Raw genomic sequence first — 15,251 nt, 5'->3', positions numbered from 1 at the left:
AAAAGCAGCCTCGCTATATTACGCTCAAAACCAGGGTTTCTCAACCTGGACTGATACTTAGGGCCGCATCATCTGTGCACTGCAGGATGTTCAGCAGCATTCTTGGCCTTGAATCTCTGGATGCTAGTAGTAGCCCTTCCTATCAGGTTAAAATTTCTCTAATCAATGACAAACGTCTTCTGAGAGGCAAACCATTTCTAGTGGGGAACCACTGCTCAAAACCATCTGCAGGACAAATCTGACACACCTGAGCTCAGGGCTTGAAATGGCACAACCTGAGTAATGACTCACAGCCACACAGAGGCTGCCTCCAGACTGCACAGATAGTCTATTTACATGATGTCAATTAACTGATATTAATAGTCTAGAATCCCAGAAAAGCCCTGCTTGGTTGGATCTAGGGTAGAAGCTCACTCAGGGAGCTCAGCATAAATTTCCAGTGCGTCAGGAACATGACTTGTCAAACCCTGAACAGCTACACAGCAGTGTGGCAGCATTTGGGGAAATTTATTTCCCCACCTCTAAAGGAGCCATCTTAAGGCATGTGACAAAGAAAAAAGAACAAATTTCCTGACTTTTGAAGCTTCTGTTCCTGCTCAAATAATATCTGAAGGGCTGGGCTGGGTATGTAGCTCAATGATGTTAGCATGTGCATATATATGTTAAAGAGTCTCTATATGATAGAGACTATATGATAGTCTCTAACACCATCACTGACAGTGTGATGAAAACAGTAACTTACAACAACAGGCAGTCTGGGCTGACTGTATCTTGAACAGGTGTCCTGAGGCTTTACTCTTACCAGCACAGAGAACCAAATTGTGTTGCTACTGTGTGTTCGAGTCTTGAGAAAATTCAACAACTGTCACAATTTGTATCAGCAGCAATCCTTTCTGGTTTTAGTAATAAACTGAATTCTCTAAATGTCTGGTACCTACAAGTATAAGATTAAGAATAATCCACAAGTCTGAAGAATTGGCTGAGGGTTAAGAGTACTTGCTGCTCTTGCAGAGGATCCAGGTTCAGTTCCTGACACTCACACCGTGACTCACAGCCATCGGTAATTCTAGTTCTAGGGGATCCCACACCTTCTTCTAACCTCTGTGGATACCAGGCACACATGTACGTGCACACACACACAGAGACAAAACATTCATACACAAAATAAAATAAAAAAAGAAAGAAAAGAAAAATCCATTAAAGAGGCTGATGACATAGCTCCCTGGTAGATGCCTGAGCATAGACAAAGCTCTGGGTTCTATTCTCTGTACCACAAAAAGAGAAAGAAAACGTAAAGAAGCTGGGCATGGTGGCACACGCCTTTAGCCTTTACTCCCAACACTCAGAAGACAAAGGCAGGCAGATGTCTGTGAGTTTGAGGCCAAGCTGATCTACAGAGTAAGTTCCGGAACAGCCAGGGTTATATAGTGAGACCTGACTTGAAAGGAAAAAATAAAAAATAAAGCAAAACCCCTCCAAAAAACCCAACAGTGCTCAGCAACATGGACAAGAAGCGATCAAGGTGAAGCAAGAGGCAAGAGCCGGTAGATCAACAATCACACCTTTTCCTAATTTACCCCGAGCATTCCACGCTATGGGCAGGAGCACAGCCTTGTTCTACCATCTCAAAGTGCCTTCATACTAAAGGACTCCACAGCTCTACACCCACACCAAGACACACGGGCTCTTCAAAATAGAATCTCAGCAGGGGAACAAAGCAAAGCTGAGCTCTGGCCAAGGGAATCAGAATTTGAAGGACTTGTGTATAAAACATTCATAGTCTATCAATTTGGGGACTCCAAAAGTGAAATGCGCTAAGGAATTGTACTTCTTGTAGGTCCAGCTGGTACACACCCTGCTAAAGGCTGACCCACAGGATCTTACAGCATTCCCACATGGCCTTTAGAGCACGTGTTTTCCATGGAGGCTTTGCAGACAAGGAAACAGCTTTGAACAGAAGCAAGTCAGTGGGAAGATGGAGTCAAGATTCACTCTGGAAAAGCTACCCTTCATAGTTAAGGGCTTTTTGTTTCCTTGTTTGTTTGAGGTAGGGTCTTGCTATGTAGACCAGGCTGGCCTCGAATTCACAGACATTAGCCTGCCTGTCTCCTAAGTGTTGGAATTAAAGGCATGCACTACCATGCCAGGCTTGTTTGTTTTTGCCAAATCAAGGGCCCAACACACTAGCTACACACCAACTTCTTCCATACGAAACAGCTCCTCTTGCTGCCTTAGTAGTCATGAGCATTTATTTAACGTACAGTGCATGCCATATCCTGTGCTTACTGCTTCATGGTCATTGGCTTGGCTAACCCTGACTTATACTTTATCACAGTAGCGCACACATTGCATCTCATTCGCAGAACACCATACAGTGGCCCTCCTTTAAGCAGGCCCTGGGCTTCTTCCCACAGAGTTACTCTAAGTGATTCTAGTGGCCAATCATTTATCCACATAGACAGAGACTTTCTGTAGGATCATCTGGTAGCTCCCTCTGGGGAAAAGTTGTTGAGTTATTCCCCAGTGTTAGCAGGACACTAAATATTGCCTCCTTGGCTCCAGATCACCATGAACATGCTTGAAAGGTGCTGGGATGGGGATTTGCAAGTAAGCAGGCTGAAGCTTCTCCATAGGGTAATTTTTAATATGGGCCGAGGTTTTCCTTCTTTCACTTCCTTACTAGGAACTGTGGTACAGTTCTTGGTGGGGTTGGCTGCCAGCTGCTCTTTAATAATGAAAAGAGATAAGTTAGGAGATAGCCCCATCTGGTGGCAGAAGGGAGAAAGGTTGCTGAGATAGCCCAGAAGAGGGCACACAAAGACAGGAGCCTGGCCAGCTATACACTCCTTTTCAGCAGATGGAGTGCCTGGCACCTTCAGCTCATCTCCTCAAAGTTAATAGCCATCGCAGGGTAAGATGTGTATTTTCCCCTGTGAACAAATGACTATGCCTCATTTGATGCCAAGGCAGCAAGAGCTGGAGACCTTCAGCTTCTCTCATCAGAGAAACATGGCGCTAACAGAACACCATAGCTCAGTTCTAAAACTATATAAGGTGACTGCTTGCCTTTAGCTGTGAACAAAGGTACAAATAGTTTCTTCTCCAGGCCTGAGAAAGGCTTGGCATCCACAGGCTCCTACCTATGACCAGCTGCTGGGAGCCAAAGCAGATAGCGCTCTCCTGCTCAGTAGGCAAACAGAAACCTGCTCACTCAACTGTACATTCTTCTAAGGTATTGATCTTCCCTGAATTCTCCAACCAGCAAAGTTTACTTATTGTCTCCTGTATAGATCCCTTTGTCCTTTTATAGCTGTTCTTTTTGTAGCCTGAAGGAGGAATTACTACCCCTGTCCAAATGGCATGCATTATATCAAAACTCTCGTCTAAGATAAGGGGAGGGTTCTGAGGCAAGGAAAATGGCTCTATGCCATGCTGGAGCAGAATGAAAGAATACTCTTGGATTGCTAAGCTCCCAGCCAGGGCTCAGAGGAGCCACACTCAAGAGAAGCAGAGGGTCTAGAGTGAGAAAGCAAGATGGCAGGTCCCTCTCCCACCCCTTTTCACCATTGGTCTGCTCACAGGGCTGGTGCTGTCTTTTCCAAGGCTGCCCTTGCTGTTGAGGCTGCCAATCTCCGTCTGTGAGCTGGACTGCGACATCCCCTCAAAGAAGGGCCTGTAGCAAAGAAGCACAGCTGGAGTCAGTGGTTACTGCAGCTCAGAAAGTAGTCCACAAGGCCCAAATGGAGCCAGTGTTCAAGGCAGATCAGCAGTTGAGGCTTTGAGGACACTATAAAGTTGGTCAAGGGATTTCCAGAGACTATCAGGATTTTTGTTGTTTAAAGCAAAACCCTGATCTCCACCAGAACAAGAAGCTTAGAGACAACAAAAGGTCATGATTCTCTGAATGAGGTGTGAGAGAGGATACAAGGGACATCATGCTGGAGGGAAAGGGAAGCCTGGGAGGCAGCCTGGGAGGAGCTCTGGGCCTCACTTGAGCTTGGGCTTTGGGGTGCTGAGGATGCTCTCTGTTTCCTCCATTTCAGGGCCACTGTCACTGGGGTTGTACATCTCTAAACTGTCGTAGAGTTCATCCAGGTCCTCTTCCACTTCCCGAATCTGCTCCCGTGACACATGTTCTAGCCCAAAGCCCACCTGTGAGGAAAACAACGATCTATGAATCTGGTACTCTTCTTATTAACACTGGTTAGATGAACAACTCCTGTCTCCTAGGCCATCTGTCAACTGGCACTCTCAGTATTCCTTCTAGAGGGACATGCCAGAGTCATGGCACAGAAACTTTTGTGTCTTTCTTTCTTTCTTTCTTCCTTCCTTCCTTCCTTCCTTCCTTCCTTTCTTTATTGTTATTCGAGACAGGGTTTCTCTATGTAGCTTTGGAGCCTATCCGGGAACTCACTCTGTAGACCAGGCTGGCCTCAAACTCAGAGATTCACATGCCTCTGCCTCCCCAGTGCTGGGATTGAAGGTGTGTGCCACCATGCCTGGCTTTTTCTGTCCTTTCTATAATCTGACTCTGAGAGCAGGGGCGTGGTAGGGTTACTTTCCCTATCAGTTACTACCAATATCCCTCCCAGGACTGGAACCAGGAGGAAGAGATACGCTGATGTGCCTCCCAAGGAATCACACAACAAAACCCAGGTCTGGTACGCTAGTCTATCTTCTTCTCTGTCCTTCAAACTCACATACAAGTTGCCTTTTTTTGCAGCCCACAGTGCGACAAAGATCCTTTCCCAACATTTTCTATCTTTATTCATTTTTAGTTTACTTAGAAGCCTGTGCGAACGAAGCCAGGACCTCCAGGGTCTAGGGGATTTCTATCAAGAGCTGATCAAAGAGGACATATCACACTTGGGCTATTGCTCACTGTAGGGATACATGAAAAAATTAAACAACAGCTAGATTTGTCATTGCTGCCCTATTCCAGAGAATTGAGTATTAACTAATGATTGGATATGACTGTGCTTTTATACACCATGAAACGGCACTCTTCTCCAGCTGCCTTCTCTCCTGGGGCTCTGTTATGCATGCAAATGGGTAGGAATCATGACTCCATAATCTTGATGCCTAGTAGCTACACAGGACCTAGGTGTGAAGGGGTCATACCTCATCGGAAACTTTGAATCGTTTCAGGAGGGCCACAAACTTCTGTTTGATGTTAGGTTGCTGTGGGGACAAAATACACAAATTGTTCTCAAGTATCATCTACTTATGGTCAATTCAAGAGAGTGTGTCAGGAGCTTATCCTCACACGGAACAGGAGAAGAAAAATAGCTGACAAATATAGTTGCTGCATTTGCATTGAAAACCTCTCCAGAAAGAGGCAAATGCTAATGTAGTTCCCAGGGCCCTCGGCAGCCCTCATCTCATGTCCCCAAGGCCTCCATGGTACCCCGGGGATTTCCAGAGGTGCAGCTCTAGCCCATCTTCTGCTGTGTCTGGCAGATCCGGGCAACAGCTTGAGAGTCCTGTACCTCCATGCTCAACATCTCAGAATGGCATTTGTCCTCTTTTTGCACAACCATCTTAGGTAGCAGCATCACCAATCCACCTAATTACCAAGACTTCTGCTGGAGTCTTTCTACCACTGTTCCCTCAGCATGCAATGAGACACTTCCAGAAGAGGCCATTTTTCCTTTGTGTTGTGATTATCCCTCTGCAAAGCTCTGCCTTATGGCATCTACTCACCCTTCTGTGTCACAGTTACTTGTTGTTACTTGTCTATATTTCCAGACACTAGAGTTCACTGATGGCCCAGCCTGGGCTCCCTGGTCCCTGTCTCTTGTTCTGTTCTAGGCACCAGGTTTAGTTTGTGGTCACACATATTTTTGGCCTGAATAGCCAGACCCTCATGTGGGAATGGAAACAACTGACTTGCACTTAAGAATGAGAGCATTCTTACGGGAAGGGCATGACCAACAAGGAAGAAACCCAAGTTCCTATAGACAGAGAACTTAAGACATAACAAGGTCATCGTTGAGAACAAAGTGCTTGGTGGAGAAAGAAGACTGTCCATGGATAGGAGGCACAAAATAAAAGGACCATCACCAAGTATCCAGAAACATAACTGGAAAGTGCCTACAGCTTCCAGTAATGCCTCTGGGAGATAGATATTATCACTGATCTCTGGTTATATAGTGGGTGATGCTATGGAAAAGGCCACAGGAGAGGGGACTTAGGAAACTCAGGAGGTATTTTTTGGGGGAGAAAACAGGGCCTTCTTATGATTGCAGAGCAGGAAAGATAAAGACTCAGAAGAAGAAACAGTAACTGGGAGGGTCCCACGGCTGTTTTCCTTCTCAGAGTTTAAAGGAGGAAGGGTTGGATTCCAGGGACCTGCCCTCCCTACAGGGCTTGAAAACTTGGGAGAAGGGAGCAGTTCTTATGCTCCTGAGCCACTGACACAAAGGAGAAACTAGGGTTGTACTCCCGAGGGCTTTCTCTTGAGTTTCATGAACTCTGATCACAGAGTCTGAGAGTGTTATTTCGTGGCAGGAGGTCAGGCTAGGATGCATTTTTGAAATTAATCTTGCCTTAATTTCACCCCAAATGAGAAAACTTCACTTTCAGGGTATTAGTCCCTAGACTGGCCCTGCACTCGAGAGAACCAGAATGAGACTTTTTCCTCCTACAAGCTCTTGGTTCTTCTGACCTTTTTATTTCCTGGAGAACAGGGGCTTCCAAGATCAGCCAGAGGTCATTGAAGAGCTCAGGTTTTAGCTTCTCAGTCCAGAACTCCAATTTTAATATGGGCTCAAGAAATGTTAGTTAGGAGACATAATCCAAGACAGATCCAGGGTTAAGAACTGTATCTAATGTAAATGAATCTCATAAAACCCAGTTTCTGCAATTCTCAAGTACTAGTCCAAAACAGCAATATTCTAGAGAGCTGGCCTCATTCTGCAGTGGACAGTGTATCACTTGAAGCAATCATCTAGAGAAGAAAGTCCGAGGCACTGCACTCCTTAAAGAAATATTTGGATTGTTTTAAGATCTAGAAAAACAGTTATAGCCTTCTTCCAATTCTGGACAATCTATAGTCTATAACATTGTGTCTACCACAGGGGTTCCTAACATGCTGATTCTTAGTGGGTGGTAGTAGGGGTTCTGAGGATGTATTTGAATATTGAGAGTGTGATTCCAAGTAGACAGTGTTTAGAAACACCACTCTACCACCCACTCCCCATCTACTTTAGACCAAGAATCTGAACTGTACCATGCCCTGAACTTGGAGAGCTCACCCTAGTGATGGCTGATGTTGAGGTCAGTTTTCTCCGAGTCTTCTTTACTTTCCGAAGATCCTCATCTTCATAGAATAGGTCCTGAGAAGGCAGGGAATAAAATGAGCTGGGAAATTTAAGAAGCCCCTCACACACTGTACAGAAGAGCCATGGGAAGTTACCTGCCCATGCAATGGGTCATCACTGCCCTCCTGCTCTGAAGAGAAGCTTTCTTCCTCTTCTTCGGAGTAGTTGTCAATATCTGGGGAACGATCTAGAACAAACATCCTAGTAAGTAACTTGTTCTAGTTTGATCCAAGTGACTTTCAAGAATAGTAAGCAATAGGACTGGGTTGGAAGGAAGACCCCATGGAGGGTTATAGCCACACATTACTTCAGGGATCTCTAAGCTTCTCTTGCCTGGGCACATTTCATGTATGTTCTATTCAGCTTTCCCATGATAGAGGTCAGTGCACTGACTCCCTTGTCTTCTACAGTGTCTGCAGACACTGCACACGCATTTAAAAAAATTATTTAAAAATTTATGTGTATGAGTGTTTTGCCTGCATGCATACACGTGCACCACATGTGTGCCTGATGCTCTTGGGTGTCAGAAGAGAGTGTCAGATCCCTGGAAACTAGAATTATGGATGGTTGTGAGCCACCATGTGGCTGCTGGGAGTCAAACCCAGGTGCTCTAGAAGAGTAACAAGTGCTCTAAACCACTGAGTCATCTCTCCAGCCCCATTGTTTGCATCTTACCAGACAGCTTAGACTTGATTCCTTCATGGTCAATGGGCTGGCTGGATAAAGAGTAGATTTTTATTTCTGCCACAGGCACAGAGACATCCTTCACGTTGCTGTGCAGGCCAAGCACCAAAGCACCCTCATTAGGGTGTTGCATTACCTGTGAGCAAAGCATATAGTACAAATATCTTACCCAGTGCCAGGCTTGTCACTATCACAAACCCATGTGACATGTAAGCCAAGGGCAACAGCATTCTGCTAATGCATTTTTCTTCTCACTTCCAAATCTATGCCTACTGCCTTTCCTACTGTGCTTTCAAGGGCTTACTTGGAAAAACTATCTCAGGGGCTAGAGATGGCTTAGTGGTTGAGAATGCCTGCAGCTCTTATAAAGGATCTGAGTTCTGCTCCCAGCAGCCCTTTCGGGTGGCTTACAAACACCTGTACATCTAGCTCCAGGTGATCTGACACTCTCTTTTGGCCTCCTTAGATACCTCCACACATGTGCACATACTATAACACCCCTCATAAACATGATTTTAAAATAATAATAAATCTTAAAATGAAAAAAAAAATCTCCCAGTTGCTTCTAGCTAACCCTTCAGTGATACTAAACATGGCAATTTAAGACAACAACAAACAACAACACAGCTATCTCTAGAAGGGCCATGTGTTTAAAGACAACAACTGAAGCACGAGGTTGAAAATGACTGCTAGTCTCTATAGTTCCATGTTAAATTAAGCTTTTGAGTCTGGGTAAAGCCAGCCTATATGCATGGCTGGTTAATTGTCAGCAAACAGGAAAATGGCAGTGCTTGACCTGGCTGGAAGAGTGGGATGATGCTGTCCATTCCTCCCTGTACTCCCTCACCCTCACACAAACCCTCAAGAGGGCAGAAAGACACATAAGACACATACACAATACCAGAACCATAACATTTTTTTCCTAATTCATGTATTATTATTGTTTTTTTTTTGGTTTGTTTTTGTTTTTGTTTTTTTTGTTTTTTCGAGACAAGGTTTCTCTGTAGCTTTGGAGTCTGTCCTGGAACTTGCTCTGATTTTTTTTTAAAAGTTTATTTATTTCTTATATATACAGTGTTCTGCCTGCATGTGTCCCTGCAGGCCAGAATGTGCACCAGACTACATTACAGATGGTTGTGAGCCACCATGTGGTTGCTGGCTCTTAACCTCTGAGCCATCTCTCCAGCTCCACCTATCTGATTCTAAAGTACTATTCTCCACTAAAACACTTCAGAAGCCTGAGAAAATTATCCTATTCCAGGACTGGGTCAGGGCAAGGACAAGGTAAGTTTGAGCTATTTTGTACCAGAAAGTAAGACGGCTGATAAAGAAGAAGGATCTTATAAAAAAAAAAACCCAAACCAAAAACAAACAAAACCCCCAAAACAATAGCCACAATATACAGAGAGACTATATAACCATAGTAATATGTTATCAAGTTAAGTATTTTGGTGAATCTGGCATATGGAAACTTTTTACATCACCCTTACTAAAAGTAACTTAAAAAATACATAGATACATACATGCATATTAAAGTTAGGGCTGGTCCAGGACCAGTTCCATGGGAAGCTGGGTAGGAGGATCACTTGAGTCTAGGAGTTTGGGCCTATCCTGGGCAACATAGTAAGACCCAACTCAAAAGAAAAAGGGAGCTAGAGCAACAACTTAGTGGTTAAGAGCACGTGTTTTTTTTTTTTTTTTTTAAAGATTTTATTATTTATTTATTTATTATGTATACAATATTCTGCCTTCCATGTATATCTGCACACCAGAGGAGGGCACCAGATCTCGTAACAGATGGTTTCGAGCCACCATGTGACTGCTGGGAATTGAACTCAGGACCTTTGAGTTAACCTCTGAGCCATCTCTCCAGCTCAAGAGCACATGTTCTTAACCAGACTTGGGTTCGATTCCCAGAACCCACATGGTGGTTGATAACTATCCATGATTCCAGTTCTAGGAAGCACATGATTCAGACATATATTTGAGCAAAACACTAATACACATAAGATAAGATAAATACATCTTTTTTGTTTGTTTTTTTCAAGAAAGGGTTTCTCTGTGTTGCCTTGGCTGCCCTGGAACTCACTATGTAGACAAGGCTAGCCTCTAACTCACAGAGATCCTTCTGCCTCTGCCACCTGACTGCTGGAATTAAAGGCATGCACCACTACTGCCCAGCTAAGATAAATAAATCTTAAGACTAAAATGAACCATAAAAAAGTTAAAAGGCAAAAAAAAAAAAAACCTTTTGTGTAAGAGAAAGTAATTGATAAAACTAGTTACAGACTGAATTTCCAACAAAATAATCTATAAAGAAAAAATAAATACCTGCCTGCAGGTTGGGGAAAATCATTTGCTGGATGACAATGGATTTAGAGGCCTTCAGTCTAAGACTGTGTTCTGCTCACCTCTGCCATGTTGATTAGTCCCACAGCCAAGGTTTTATAGCCCAAGATAGTCCGGTTCTTGTACCGCTTCCTCCTTTGCAACATAATCTGCAGTTTGTTGGCATCTCTCTTAAGGAAATGAGGGTACTGAAGAGGAAAACAGTCCAGATGGTTAATCAGCAATCAGGACCTTGGTGGTTTAGGTCCTAAGAAGCCTGGGCTGCAGTTTCTTTTGCTTGTAAGAGTGATTAGTCAAGAGTGAGAAAGAAAAAAAACCAAAACAACAACAACAAAAACAGAGGGGCTGGTTATGCTGGGTGGTGCTGGTAGGGTCTGCCCAGCTCGGAACCCCCTTCTCTGTCATCCAGTCAGGTGTTTTCTCCATGTGCTTCAACATAGGGTCACGACGAGGGATGAAGAGAGAAAGATGAACACAACCATGTGATAGAAGTGAGCTCTATTCTTACCGATTCAGATCAGTAAGGAGAGAGGAAAGGCCATGTGTAGAAGGCTCAATGGATAGCAGCTAATCATCTATGGCCATGTAAGGAGAGACTGGACCTTAGCACCCCGCTCATCAGCAGATCCAGTCCACCCTACTGGAGCTGGCTCAGGAACTGCTCAGGCCTTCTAAGTTAACCATCAGCTCTTAGATGACTTTTGTTCTTTCCTACTGAAGCTAGACTCTGGCTGTTTTTGGAGAAAAAAGTACCTAAGTTTCAAGACTATTTGAGTTCTAGACTGCTGTAGCATGTTAGAAAACTTTAAAGATTTAGAAAATTCTGACCTGAAGGGAGAAGGTTAATTGGAGCTCTGTTTCCACCAGGCCACTGGCTGGGAGGATGATCTCATTGGAACGAAGAATCCTTTTTGAACCCTGAAACCAAGAAAAACTTGTCAAAGCTGTGTCACTAAAAGATCAGATCAAGGGCTGGAGAGATGGCTCAGAGGTTAAGAGCACCGACTGCTCTTCCAGGGGTCCTGAGTTCAATTCCCAGCAACCACATTGGTGGCTCGAAATCATCCATTATGAGACCTGGTGCCCTCTTCTGGTGTGCAGGGATACATGCAGACAGAACATTGTATACATAATAAATAAATAAAATCTTAAAAAAAAAAAGATCAGATCAAAACAAAAAGGACTACTGTGTTGTAAGAAACTTGCCAGCCTTTATAAATGCCCCACCCCAGGCCTCCTCCTACTCTTGTTCTGCTTGTCTTATTTGGCAAATTATAATTATTTTATTTTTATTTATTGTTACTTTTTGTGGTACTGAGTATTGGGGTCATGGCTTTGATGTGCCAGGCAAGGACCCTACCACTGATCTATATTCTTAGCCCTTAAGACTGTTTTAGATCCAACTGTACCAGATGAACATGCATAGAAACATAAATTGGCTTGGTGAGCTGAATAAATTTCTGACTTGCATCTTAAGTGGGGTATGTAACATTGCCTAGGAACCATGTCATAATGTCTCAAGTACATTCTCTGTAATCTTTGTTCTTACAGGATATATCATACTTTCCCAATTCCTCTAACACCTGACCCTAACATTTCCCTAATGCTGCTAACCTTGATTCTCTTCACTGAAAAACCTGCCCCAGGCCCATGTCCTCACATACCCTCCCTTCCCTTCTGTCACAGACAACCACCCATGTTCTCATCTGCTCCTGGACTCACCTCCTTCTTCCTCACCTACTTGAAGGCATTGCTGAAGTCATTCTCTCTTCTCACATAATCAACTTTCATCATCTAAATATATGCTATTAAGAACTGTAAAAACTTCTGTTTCCCTCAAAGGTCTGAAAACCTGAGTTCTAACCCAGAACATACATAACAACAGCCTGGTGTAGTGGTGTGCACTTGTAATCCCAGTGTTGGAGAGGCAGAAACAGAAGAATCCCCGGGGTTTACTGACAGCCAACCTAGGCCACTGAACAGAAAGGACAGCTTTGAGGAACAATGTCCAGGGTTGTCGTCTGGCACACATACATGTGCACACATGTGCAGGTACACACACCCCTCTCCACACACAAATACCTTCTATCCCAAATGTACTCTCTGGGGCTGGGGGTGTAGTTCTATCTTTAGCACTGCAAAAACAAGCCAAAAACCCTCAATGCGCTGTCTATATTGTAAGCTGGCTGAAAGGCACCTGTCAGGGTGTAGACGGCAGCACACAGGGGGATACAGTCAGGGCTGGCCCCTTTCAAGCATGCTACATGACTATTCTCATCTTTCTATCCTTCCACAAAGATTTAGTTTTCACGAGTCCCAAAAATGGCTTCCTGAAAGGTACATAGGACACTACCAACTTGGGTCCAACTTCAGGGTTACTTTAATACCCTTAAATCTTATTTATCTATTTTAATTTTTTTATTTTATGTGTATGGGTATTTTCTTGCATGTGTTTCTGTGTTCTAATGTGTGCAGCGACTGCAAAGGCCAGAAGAGGTGCTGGGTCCCCTGGTGAGCACTGAGAATGGAACTCAGTAAGAGTCCTCTGTAAGAGTAGCCAGAGCTCTTAATGACTACACCATCTCTTAAGCCGCTTATCGTTTTTTTTTTTTTCTAATTTAATTTTTTAAAAATGTGTATGCATGTGCTTGTGTGTCTAGTATATATGTGTGGTGCATGCACAGGTGTGTACACCTGTATGCGTATGAAAGCCATTAGGCCATCAGGTGTCCTGTTCTATTACTCTATACCTTATCCCCTTAAGGCAGTATCTCTTACTGAAGGTCGGCAACAAGCACTTGCAATCTGATACTCCCGTCTCTGGCCCCTACCACATGAGTGCTACAAGTACAATATGACTATGTTAGCTTTTTACATGGGTACTGGGAATTAGAACTCAGGTTCTCACGCTTGTACTATCTCCCCAGATTCCCATTTCCCTACTCTACAGTACATTTTCAGTACAGAAAAAAAAAAGTGTTTAATGCCATAGTATCATTAAAGAACATAAAAATACTCATTAATGAATATTAATGTCTTTCAAACTGGGCTTCTATTATTTTAAAATACTTGTTTTTGAGACAGGTCCTTACTAACAGCCCAGGATAACATAAAACTCTCAGTCTTCCTGCCTTAGTCTTTTGCTCTCACCCGCTCCCTCCCACTTCAGTGTGAATTACCAAATGTGGTAGTTGCCAGAGCAAGGGATGGCGGGACAGACAGTTTGGTAAGGATAACAGTTAAGGAATGTGAAGTCTCTTTTGTGGAGTGATGGCTGTACCACTGGGAATACTGTAGCAGTGCCTCAGGTTGTGTGTTCCAAGAAGGTGAGTTGAATGGAATCTGAATTACAGTCCAGCAAATACATTGTTTAAAACAATATGCTAAGTTTATGCCGCATGTCTTTTATCTCATCTCTTAGGAGGCAGAGGTAGGCAGACCTTTAAAGAGTTTCAGGCCAGTGTGGGCTACATAGTGAGATCCCATCTCAAGAAACAAAAACAATCAAACAGCAACAATAACAAAAAAAACCCCACTGTGTTAGGGGTTGGAGAGACGGTCCAATGGTTAAAAGTATTGGCTGCTCTTCCAGAGGACCCTAGTTTGATCCTTAGAACCCACATGGTGCTAATAACTAATCCACCAGTCCAGTTCCAAAGGGCCAATGCCTTCTTCCGGCCTCTGAGGGCACTGCATACACGATACATAAAATAAAAGTAAGAAAAGAAAAAGAACTCTTAACCATCGAGTCATCTCTTTTCCTCCTACAGTCTGGTAGGAGGAAATCAGGTCACTGATTAAGAGGCCTGTGTCTTCTTAGTCTCTTTCTTTCTCTCTCCCTCCTAGCTGCCATGAGCTATGCAGCTTTCTCTCCTACCTACACTCACAGGCCCACAAAGGGCTGAGATCCCTCAAATGGTGAGTAGAAACACATCTTTACTCCCTCTAATCTCATTATCTTGTTATGGTGATGGAAAGCTGACTACACAGGTGTTCATGTGGGCTGTATCATGAAGAGTTTCACTCATGGTTGCACTGGTACTTTCAGTGCAAATATCAACTCAGGGAAAATGACAAATAATACCAGAGCATTAATGTGGAAATGATTTTAACTGTTATATCCTTGAACAGTGTCTTAGGGAGCTCATTTTTAATACTGTTGTGCAATTAGAATGGAAAGCTCCTTTAAGGCAGGGATTTTTGTTTTATTTACCACTGCCTCACTTGTGCCTAAATCCATGCTCAATATATAATAAAATCTCAATCATTATTTACAAAATAAGTCAATAAACAGGTGATCAAAAATGAATGCAGTAACATCTGTAGTTATTTTCAGATGCTTGGAAATAAACTAACTTAAACATTTAGGATATTTATAATTTTTGGTATAATCACAGATTTTTACAGAATGTCAAATATTTAATCGGGAAATGAAATTATTCCCTTTGGCAAGAGCATTTAATGATAGGAAGGGCAAAAGCAGCAGAGAAAGTTCAAAACTATAACCATATTGTTTGCAAAGGGAACAATCCCTGAAGCCTGGGACACTTTCTGTGACCTAGAACAGGGAAAAGCCAGGAAAGGACAACAAAGCACTGAAAACTGTCATTTCACAGACTTGTTTTTCCAACCTATAGTGCTCAGCAACACTTCACTTCACAGGTTTCAGAGGAATTATGCACAAAAATGAACAGGGAATTAGATTGTCTTAAGACATAGAGGAATTCCTCAGGAGTGATGTAAGTTTTGAAGTTAATTTTTTTTTTTTTTTTTTTTAAGGCCAGGTGGTGGTGGCATATGTCTTTAATCCCAGCACTTGGAAGGCAGAGGCAGGCAGATGTCTGAGTTTGAGGCCATTCTAGTCTACAGAACAAGTTCTGGGATAGCCAAGGCTAC

General features: G+C 43.3%; 1 protein-coding gene across 6 annotated transcripts in view; it reads right to left on the bottom strand.

Moving 5' to 3' along the window:
* Positions 1–15,251, bottom strand: part of Pacs1 (phosphofurin acidic cluster sorting protein 1) — a 117,021-nt gene that overhangs the window by 15,491 nt on the left and 86,279 nt on the right. For 4 of the 6 annotated variants that reach the window (XM_027408625.2, XM_027408629.2, XM_027408628.2 and 1 more), the window contains exons 3-10: positions 11,184–11,273; positions 10,418–10,543; positions 7,998–8,142; positions 7,418–7,509; positions 7,257–7,337; positions 5,122–5,181; positions 3,992–4,152; positions 3,565–3,673 (exon numbers count right to left, since the gene is read on the bottom strand). In XM_027408625.2, the coding sequence (XP_027264426.1) occupies positions 3,565–3,673; positions 3,992–4,152; positions 5,122–5,181; positions 7,257–7,337; positions 7,418–7,509; positions 7,998–8,142; positions 10,418–10,543; positions 11,184–11,273 (864 nt within the window). The remainder of the gene's footprint in view (positions 1–3,564; positions 3,674–3,991; positions 4,153–5,121; positions 5,182–7,256; positions 7,338–7,417; positions 7,510–7,997; positions 8,143–10,417; positions 10,544–11,183; positions 11,274–15,251) is intronic. The other 2 variants (XM_027408627.2, XM_027408631.2) reach the window with 1 other exon arrangement.

This window comes from Cricetulus griseus, chromosome 3 (genome assembly GCF_003668045.3).
Source record: "Cricetulus griseus strain 17A/GY chromosome 3, alternate assembly CriGri-PICRH-1.0, whole genome shotgun sequence".
NCBI lineage: Eukaryota > Metazoa > Chordata > Mammalia > Rodentia > Cricetidae > Cricetulus > Cricetulus griseus.
Note: the sequence above shows the minus strand (reverse complement) of the source record. Positions and strands in the feature narration are given on the sequence as shown.